Source organism: Erithacus rubecula (assembly GCF_903797595.1).
Source record: "Erithacus rubecula genome assembly, chromosome: 6".
In the NCBI taxonomy this organism is placed as follows: domain Eukaryota; kingdom Metazoa; phylum Chordata; class Aves; order Passeriformes; family Muscicapidae; genus Erithacus; species Erithacus rubecula.
In genome coordinates this window covers 51064898-51075280 of record NC_136688.1, presented here as the reverse complement: position 1 = coordinate 51075280, position 10383 = coordinate 51064898, and the positions used below count along the sequence as shown (strand labels likewise).

The following is a 10383-nucleotide window of genomic DNA, read 5'->3' as shown; positions in this document are numbered from 1 at the left end:
ATACATGTTCAACCATACCCAGCTGGTTGGCACTGGCCTCTAACGACAACTTGTAGCTTCTGACAGATAAAGTAAAACCAGGCAATTTTACTTCTTAAGTGCACAACAGCAGTCAGAATTTCAAAGCCTGGCTGAAGCTGCTGAGCCCCAAGCTCAGCTGGCAGCTGAGCAGCTCCTTGTCATGCTGGGTGAAGAAAGCTGCTGCCAGAGGCTGCTAAGCTGCAGCAAAGCTCCCAATCTTTGCCTCTGCAAGGAGATGAGGGTTTGTAAAGCTGAGGATCATGACCTGCCACGAGACCCCGCACCTGCCCAAGGGCAGTGTTCACACCGAGGTTTTCCAGCACCAAGTGGGGGAATCACCCAACACTGTTTCCTTCCTGACTGCCAGAAATCTAACTTTGAAGCTTGAAGCAGATTTTATCTGAACTCCAAGTTGCCTTTTGAAGATGTACTTGTTATTTTTAATCAGATAGCAGAGGCAATACATTCAAAGACTCATGCAACTTTTAAGTCAGACTTCCTTCCCTAAAGCAATAGTCACACAACAAACACTCAATTTTTATGAGCTGGTGGAATCATTGGTTAATAATCCCAGACAGAAACAGCAACATGAATGTAAAAACAGGGTCAGAAGTGTAACTCAGCACCAGGAATTTCAGTGGCAGCCTCAGCACTTCTAGAAGCCTCCACCATGCCTGAAATTAGGGTACCACTTTGTGATACACTCACTCTGATGCACCTGAGGGCTACTACAGACAAGAACACTTCTATCCCCTGCATGCTCCCACCATGTTTTACACCAAAGCTACCACCCTATAGCTTTGGTATGATACCATCACTTCACTGACCCCGTGAAAAAGCTTTTTTGGGTAGATTTATTTCCTAGTTTCCCTGGAGGAAGGTATGTCTTACTAGTCTTTACATCCTGAGGGGAAAAAACCAAACACCCAGAGAATATTCCTATTGGTGGCAGCCTGCAATTGCAGGGACTGACCACCCCAAAATGGGACTTCACTGATGTCACACATTTGGAGCAGCCAACAGCACACAAAATGTACCTCAGACAGAAACCTTCTGGCCACAAGAGTAACACACTATCAGAGTGTGCTCACAACAGCTACTCAAGGGAGGCAGGAGCTGCACAAGGAACAGATATCTTTCTGAGAGAGTACATAGGGATTAGTAATCCATCTTCCAGGTTCTCAAACAAGCATGAAAATGGACACTTTGGAAATAAAAACCTGGTTTAAACCCAATGGAGATAAGATTTTCTTTTAGACAAAAGATACCAGGAATAAACCTCTCTAAATTAAAAATTGTGGGTTTGTATTACAGCAATAAAAATCCACATGAAAGGGCACTTTGAAATGCTCCATGGCTTTACCCCATCATTCTATCTGCCACACCTGCTAGTGATCTCACTGCTAGGGCCACATGCAACTGCAGAACAGAACCTGCAGGTCAAGGCACCCCTGCTGTAGTTATCCCAACACAAGCTTTGCTTTTGTCCAAGTTCTGCCAGAACAACCTGACTAGAAAAAGCAGCTCACTGTGTACTGCAGCCTTGATCTCTCAGAACTTCTCATACTGAATCCAACAAAAAAGCCCAAAACCCAAGCCCTGTTTTCCTGGCAGGCAGCCATGGAGCAACAAACCCCCACCCTTAAGTCCTTGCTGACCAAAATCTGTCACCCACCATGTCATACCAGGTTCCCAACTTTGATGGACCAGGTTTTTATTTATCCTGCTTCTAAGGGATATTTAGGACTCATTTCCAGAGATAAGCAAGTGAGCTTTGGGGACCTCTGTGCTCAGGGTGCCAGATCTCCTCCTCTGCCCCTCCCTCCCCAAATGAGGCTGGAGTTGGACACTGCACAGCTGGACCCATGGCAACAAGCAGCTCCTCAGGGGCAGCACACACCAACTGCAGCAGTACCAGCTCCTGCAGCTTTAATCCTGGATTTGGAGCTCTTGAGAACCACCAGAAAGGAAAAAGCCCAATCCAAAACTCGACTCCTGTAGTGATTACTAACTGAAGTTTGTTTAAAAAAACTCAAGTCACCGAAGATCAGAATACAAACAGCTGTCCTGTTTTAAGCAGCTGGCAGCTGTACACTGTTGATTACCAAACACTTGCTTCTTATCCAGGCTTCAAATCTCCACTGTTGGAACAACATTTAGGGTTAAGATGGAGTGGTTTTTTGTCTCATTAAAGAGATTGTAATTGTGTGATCAGCTTTGCAAATTTCATTGAGCTGTGTAAATACTTACTTGGAAAGGCAATAAGGGGGTTGAGTCACAAATGAAGATTGACCAAAACCAAATCCTTTATTTCCACAACTGTATAAATGTGCTCCAAGTATGTGTCCAACACAAGTTAGAAAAACAAAATAGAACATGCCAGTTGCAAACTAGATCAGTTCACCGACGTGCTGACTCCTTGGTATTAGGCTTAGTAACACAAGACCAGTCACAGTAAAAAGATACATTTTAGAGTACAAAGTAGCAGGATATTAAGCCATTTCAGCTTGTGCACATACAAGTCACACTTCTGGCAGAAAATGCAGAGAAGTTTGCATTACTATGCTGGAAGCTATGTTGCATCACTTTAAATGGCATCAATATCGATATCGTCATCTTTATTGTTTGCAGGCTTCACAGTTTCAACTTTAGGTACACTGGCAGTTGTGGAGTACACCACCTGTGGAGACAAGACACTTCCTTTACCTACAGCACCTTCTGCCACTAGGCACTGCAGTAATTCCAACACCCAACCACCCTCCTGACCACAGCCATGAACCCCGGCTTAGTAGGGCAGAGCTGTGCACGTGCATCTGGAGGAAGCAGCATCTCCTACTCAGGAGCAGAATAACAGAAAGCTGGGAGAACAACCAACCAATCCCTGTGTAAAAACACTCCCAGACACAGCCAGCTGGAGTGTAACCAACAGATTCTACCTAGGCCTAAACTGTGAAGAAAATGGTCAGGTGAGGAAAATGATTCTTTTATCAGCCTATCTAGTAAACACAACTCCATTAACTCATCTATAACATATAACAGGATGCTTGATACCACCTGTCAACCCTGCACTACTTGAGCTGCTACAAGTGCAAGAGACTGTCACTGTAGAATGGTACAATCTTGGGCTACCCAGGTGCAATTGCATTACAGAGCTCTAATGCAGACATCTGGTAACAGTTAGCAACACTTAAATTATTTTAAATGGAGTGTTGCTCCTGCTCCCAACATGCACATTAATATCCTGAGTAAACCATTTCAGAGTGTCTGCAGGAACAGCACAGCCTTGGAGCTGCTGACTGTAAATGAGCCTTTCCTACCTCTATATTTTCATCTTCATCCTCTTCTTCATTACCGGAAGATTCTTCTTCAGCTTCCTTTAGCCATTTAATAAATGGTTCTGCTTTGACACGGATTTCTTTGGCAAGCTCCTTTGAAACGTATTTCTTTGAGGCCTGAAAGACAGATTTTGTGTGAACACTAAAGGGGTTTACACCAGACTGTATCCAAATACTGCCTGAACTGTAACTCTGATCTCATCCACTGCCTTCCACAGTCCATTTTTGTGAAGGGGGCTTCCTGCTGCACAAGCTACACCAGACTGGAGGAGCCAGATGCAATAAGCTACCTCCAGGTATTTAATTGCTACAGTACATTACATACTGCCCTTTACCTTTTCTGCCCAGCCAAGGATGACTTCTTCTTCCAGAAGATCTGCATCATACATTTCCTTCAAAATATGTGGTATTTTTGAAATAAGCTGGGACTGATGCATAGCTACCACACACTCAAAGCCATGGAGAAGGTACCTCTGAGCTTTCTTGTTGTTGTGGCAGAACTAAAATTGTGATAAAAGGAAAAGTGATTAAATAAACTTTTTTATCTTCGCTACAGACTAAATACAGAGCAGAAGCAGCTCTACGAGATTGCACAGTTTACAATAATTCATGCTATCCTTCACAGCAATTCCCCCTAGCTAAGGAGTTTAAAAATAAAACACTACAAAATGTCCTTCCCCATAGTACACCAAGCAATTGCTACAAAAAAACTCCAAACACTTGTCACAAAGCATAGATAAACGACTTACACGAAGGAAGTGACGTCTGTATTTTCTGATTTGCTCACGAATCTTTTCGTCAAAAAGAACTTCAGTGAGAACAAGTGGGCCCATAGCCTTTACATCCAGTCTCTCTGCTTCTGCTACAATGTCTTTGTCAGAAGTATCGATGACACCTTCTTCCTTCTTTTTCTAGAGAGAAACAGGTACAGAAACATTTTAATGCCACTTGAGGTCTGCATTAAGGATCTTTGCAGTCACCCCTTCCCACTGCTGGTAGAACCAGTACTTTGCAGAAGCTTGAGCAGGCTGCTTTTAGTTTCCTGACAAATATTTTGTATCCTTACAGCTGAGTGATTACATCAAGTCAACAACCAGAGAATAGTTACCTTTACAAAATCAAATAGTAAGTTGACTCTCTCCTCTATAGTTCTTTCCAGGTCTTCACTAAGTGTGAGGTTCTTTGCATGGTCACTGATTTCATCCATTCTGCGCCTCTGGGCTTCTTCTGTTGTGTCCTCACCCCAGTCATCATCATCCTCCTCCTCCTACAATACAAAACCAAACAAGAGACCCACACAATATTACTGCAGGCTTAGCATTATGTGAGATAGACATAACACAGACCTGATAACATTTTTATAAAATTAAAGAAATTTATATTACCATTTGCAAGTCAAAGATCACGGAGAAAATGCAAACACAGGAAATAAGTAATTCAAGCTAGACCTATATAGCCATCTGTAGGGCTACTTGAACTGCAGTTTTACCATTCTACCAGGGGACAATTCTGTGCCTGAGAGAGAGTGAAGAAGGATAGGCAGCTTTCACTTAGCAAGGAGCACAAATGCTGGTACTGATGAGCTGATAAAAGCTGGTGGAGGAAATATAACCAGGGACCCTTCTATATGAGTACTGAATTCTGGATACAATAAGACCTTTAGGTGCAATGCTGACCAGCAAGAAATGCCAGTGATTTCAAAGGTTTAAATCTGAGCAACACACCACACTCCCTTATCTCCCCACTTTCCCTTCTACTTACCACAACCTGTGGAGGAGTAATCTCCTCTGGTGGTGGGGGTGGAAGTGTCTCATTGCTGGACACAGAACCATTCTCTTTGTCCTTGCCTTTTCTGTTCTTCTTCTCCTTTTCTTTCTTTCCTGTACCAGTGTCACCACTTTCTGCAAGTGAATTTTAATGTTTTGTTCTATGAACTAGAGCAAACTAGAAAGTCCCTGCTCCTCTGCCAAATCCCCAAGTGGGTTTGGATGCCTTCATTAGCTGCAAGTCATGGGTAGTACCCATCCCCAAAAAGACTCTGAGAAGATGCACAACTGTGGGGAAACCCCCAGCTGCAGTCAGTCTTGTTTGTCACTAAAATTGTCCAAGTCTATATAACAGGTGACCTCACAAAGCAGAGACCCCTGGAATAGGTTAGACTTTTCTATTCTAGCAAGCTTAAATTGCAGCAGGCAACTAGATGCTTACTACAGAGTGTTGCTTGCACAGACTACAGTTTGTGTTTATTACCATAAGCTATGGCCAACTACATTCCTTCCTTGTAAGTTTTGTCCCGCACAGGCAAATCCAGCTTTGAACAAATAGCTCTATTTGGGAAGGACACATTGTAAGGAAGAAAGACATGACCAGCACAGCTCCTTCACCTAGACCCCTAAACATCCTCTAAGGAGTATGCTGGTACCTTTTTACATTTCAATTAGATATTAACTATCTATTTTTCTACTAATACAGAAGTTCTTTTTATCCCTGGAAGTAAGGAAAGGCACTTACCAGGTGGGTTTTTGAGAATGAACGTGCAGAGTTTATGGTTTGTGTCAAGCATGCCTCGATAGCCACAGGCTTTGCAAGAGTTACCTATAGTTTGTTTCTTAGGATTGACATGCTGTAAAGAGAACAACCTCCAGTTAATTTACCACTTACAAAACAACTGCATTAAAGCCCAAACTTGGTATCTACATTATCATCTCCAAATGACTAAAGCAGAGGTTTAAATACTTAGTATCACCCTCTAAAGACAAATTTAGAATTAGCAATTTATCCCAGAAGTTACAAACTGCTAAGAGATGTAAAACCTTCCCCAACGGTGCAAGAATGAATACTTGCTTTTCTGTTCATAGATATTCAAGTCTGCTTTTAACTCTGCACCACTTCCACAAACATTCAACAGTGTTTCCATAGTGTCACTGTTAAAACAGAGAGCACTTACCAGATCAGTTTCAGGATTCTCACACTCAGGACAGAGAACAAATTTTTTAATGAATCCATCCAACATGTCTTGCAGCTTATTCGCCTCATGAGATCCATTGACAATGTAACGGTCATTCTTAACATCAAACTGGGTCTGTGCTCCCAGCTCACAACCAAAAAATTTGGTAGGATCTGTAAAGGAAGAATTACAGTCACTACCACACATAACTTCGTTGTGATTCTTAAACAGCAAGTAAATAGGCTGTTTCTTTCTGTCCATTATTTAATCCTAATAATCACGTAAATCTTTAAAGAACAGTATTAATGCTTTATTAGGTAATTAACACTATCGTTTCAAACACAAGAGTATTAAAAAATGCTGTGTCATTCCACACTACTACTTACACGTTGGAGGCCGATTAAGCGCCTTTGCAACGTCAACCATGTTGACTATAACTGTCTTTATTCCATTTCCTTTGCCCTCCACCTAAAGAGAACAAATAAAGTTTTAAGGTTAAATGCTTGCAAACAGACAAACCCAGTGTGCATTTCCCATTTAACCAGACCAAAATTCTGCTTTGAAGTGTATCTCCTTCCAAGACCTACTGTGTACTTATTGTGGACTGAAGCAGCAGACACCCTCCCTGCCCTGAGTGGCCAAGCATTATCAGGAGCTCTTTCCCCTCCTGGGAGATCACTCCCTGCTTACATCTGCTGCTTAGGAAGTTACCTTGGCAATCAGACGGGGCATTTTGTAGCGATAGAACTGATCTGAAACACTGCGGTTGACGTTGACAGACATTTTGCCTTATTAGTAGCTTTATCAATAAGATGAAGAGATCTTTGATTGCAGTTTTTTGGTATCTTCTGTCTGGAGAAGACGGGATGACATAAACGACTGCAAGAGTTCTCGGTCTCTGACATGAAAAAATTTTCGCCACTGAGGCTGTAAGGTTCTTGCTTGTATGCTATGTTTCCCCAATACAGGTACCAGTGGCTGCGCAACAGCTCTGCAAGAGTTAACAAACAGAAAAAAAATGAAGTTTAGCTTAATGTACATCAATCCACTCTTGCTACAAAGCTATATAAGAGATTATATCCAGAGAAAAAACCAGAAAAATACATTTGTTATGCTACAGCTTTCTTCAACCAATAAAATTGAAATCCAGCCTTGGCTTGTACTCCTAACGAACTTTTCCAAACTGCACTAAAAAGCTTTTTACTCTCTTACTACCCTAAAACCACTGAATAGCTTACAACTACTTCTTTATACAACTCCAGCAGGAGTTCTAGGATCACACTCCTTGATTTATTATGCAAGCCAGTGAGTTGCACCATAAGGGTCATGTGGTATGGTTTCAGGCTGAAGGGCACAAAAAATCAGGAGAAAGATTTGGAAATCCATTTCAAATTCCACATTAGCACATGAACCTATCACAGAAACAGAAGTCTGCCAAAATGCTGAGAAATATAAGTAAGATGAAGCAGCAGCAATCTGTAGCCCAACATAGTTTTTACATGGCTTACCAGTTTTTGGATCGGAGTGGAAAAAGAGTTGAAAATTACGTAATTCTCTCTCTCACTTATGGATTCTCATAGCAGCTTCTGTTGAGTTCTGACTTAACAATAAGCCTGATAAGTTTGACAGAAGTTGCTTCACTGTAGAAAGCCTAGCAATGCAGAGGTACAGAGCAGTGCAGCAGCTTTTCCAGTTGATTTTTTTTCTTGGGGGAAGGGAGGAGGGGGAGGAAGGGGAAGGAGGATGAATCCTATTATTAACGTTGCCTTGAGCAGTATTTACATATTTAAATTAACACGTGCCTCTATAATCAGATCTAAGAGTACCTAAGCCACAACTAGTTGACTACACAGGCAACCCTGACTACAGAGCACGGCTATTCTGACACGTCATCATGTTGTTATCGTTAATGACAGAAGCGTTGACACATTAAAAAAGCCTTCTTAGCATTTATGCGTAAGAGCGTGCCTATGGTGCAACACGATCCGAATCCCTCTGGTCAGGTTTACAACTTCCTTACACAATAAGAACATAGACTTGTATGTGCCTTGTGTTCTACATTAGCCCTGATACAATTTTACCCTTCCTCAGCAAAAAAGTACACCGCGGACTCAGTTTTAAACACACCATTATCTTCCCCAGGATGTCTAAACGGATTCACCACGTAGCCTGACCACGTGTTTGCAGCAGCGCCGAGGAAGCAGCTCTCTCGGTGACCGAGTTCCCGAAAGGAGCGTACCGTTTTTCCCTCCTTCCAGAGTGCAGCATTAGTCTGCTGCAGGCTGAAGCTCCCTCTCCCGGTCCCTACTACACCTCATCCCAAGCACCACCCCCCTTATATGCCGCACACGGAGTAGAGAGCGGGAATACAGACCGACTCCCTACCGCACAGCGCCACGTCCCCGCCCCGCTCGCGGTGAGTCATAAATGCAGCAATTAAGCACTGAGTCAGCGCCGGGAGCCATGGGGGAGTCACCCCGGCCGCGCATGCGCCGCGGGCCGGGGGAGCCGGGCCGCCCCCCGAGTGTCCCCGGGGCCGAGCGCCCCCCCCCGCGGCCGGTGGGAACTGCGCCACTGCCCCCCCCCCGCCACAGCGCGGGAGGCGCGGCCCCGCCGCCGCCATCTTGTCTCGTCGCATGGCGGCGGCGAAATGAAATAAATTATTAAAAAAAAAACGCCTCGCCATCCCTAAAAACAAACAATAACCCCACAGCTGAAGATCTACAGCTTTTAGAGTCGAATTTTGTTGCGCGTTTTCATGTCGTTTTTCCCTCCCCCGGCGCTTACTTCTCTTCCCCCTCCCGTCAAAGTGCCGGTCGCTTCGTTACACAAAACCTCCGCAAATATGCACCGTTCAGCGACAGCGTGAGGCCCCAGCCAGCCCAAACCGCCCGCCGCCTTCCCTACCCTCACCCCGCTGCCCTCACCCGCCCTAGCCCACTACTAGTACTCACCGTTTTCGTCCAATAAAGACATAAACCCAACGCTGCTCGCCCCGGGCTGCGACGAAGCCGATTGTGAGAGGAGAACACGGCCGAGGGGGCGCTTATATCCAGACGGAGAGGGAGGCGGAGGCGGACGCCGCAGCCTCCGGGTCCCGGCGTCCTGGGGCGTGCGGTATCACCAGGGAGAGCGGTGCCGGGCAATCTGCGGGCAAGACACAATCAGGAGCATCGTTAGCGGCGGCAGCTGTGAGGGAGAGGGAGGAGGAAGAGGGGGGAGAAGAGGGAAGGGGGGAGGGAGAGGCGGCGAGAGGCGCGCAGCTGAGGCAGGAGGGGCCGGCGGACGGGACCCGGCAATGGCTGCCCCGTACTCACCTCTAGAATGTTCTCGCTCCGACTGAACAACGCCAGAGCTGGGATCAATCAGCCAGCGGTGCGCCCCGCCCCCTGCTATCGCCATTGGCTCACCGCTCGCCTCGCGGCGGTGCTATTGGCTAAAACCTCGCCGCTCCCCATGGCTATTGGTGAAAGCTGCTATCAATCAAGACTTTGCCTCCCTCCCCCGTGCCCTCCCCCCCGCCTGTGCCCCAAAGGACATCGCGTCTACAGCGACCGAGTCTCGCGAGAGAGCGCGGGGCGGGAGGCCAGGGCCGCGCGGGCCGGGCCGGTGCGGCGGGGCCGGGGCTGAGGGACCGGGGCTGAGGGACCGGGACTGAGGGCGCTCCCGGGGATTGAGAGCTCTGCCTGGGATTGAGGGGCCGGCGGGGATTGAGTGCTCTGCCGGGGATTGAGGGGCCGGCGGGGGCTGAGGGCACTCCCGCCCCTTCCTCCTGCCCGGTGCGCCCAGACACTGCCCCGGGGAGACGAACTGCTCCCTGGAGGGAAGTGACCCAGCGCTTGACATTTCAGCAACTATGTTACAAGCAATAATACAAAGAATTTAATGCAATTAAGTAGTTGAATAAGTTGTGTTTTTCCTGCACAGCCGGCTTTCGGGTGTGGGAAAGAGCCTGTTATTTAACTCTAGTGTCACAAAGGCTCAGCGTTGGGTGGCTCTGGGTGCCAGGGCTGCCTCACAAAGGATGACACAAGTGTCATATGCGTGTATTCTGTTCTTAGTGGAAAATGTTGCCAGCCC

At 45.9% G+C, this 10383-nt stretch overlaps 1 protein-coding gene across 4 annotated transcripts; it reads right to left on the bottom strand.

Annotated features, from left to right (window-relative positions):
• Positions 1 to 2303: 2303 nt before the first annotated feature.
• EIF5 (eukaryotic translation initiation factor 5) lies at positions 2304 to 9775 on the bottom strand. 4 transcript variants are annotated; one of them, XM_079308919.1, is made up of 13 exons: positions 9621 to 9775; positions 9258 to 9450; positions 7812 to 8008; positions 7015 to 7294; positions 6690 to 6771; positions 6304 to 6476; positions 5868 to 5979; positions 5118 to 5257; positions 4465 to 4623; positions 4106 to 4267; positions 3692 to 3856; positions 3339 to 3473; positions 2304 to 2701 (listed from the first exon to the last, which is right to left on the bottom strand). In XM_079308919.1, the coding sequence occupies exons 4-13, from the start codon at positions 7084 to 7086 to the stop codon at positions 2609 to 2611; spliced, it is 1293 nt and encodes a 430-aa protein (XP_079165045.1). In that variant the 5' UTR covers positions 7087 to 7294; positions 7812 to 8008; positions 9258 to 9450; positions 9621 to 9775; the 3' UTR covers positions 2304 to 2608. The 4 variants fall into 4 exon arrangements, with proteins under 4 accessions (XP_079165045.1, XP_079165046.1, XP_079165044.1 ...); XM_079308920.1 differs by having other exon boundaries at positions 7812 to 7954; XM_079308918.1 differs by lacking the exon at positions 7812 to 8008.
• Between the last annotated feature and the right edge of the window lie 608 nt (positions 9776 to 10383).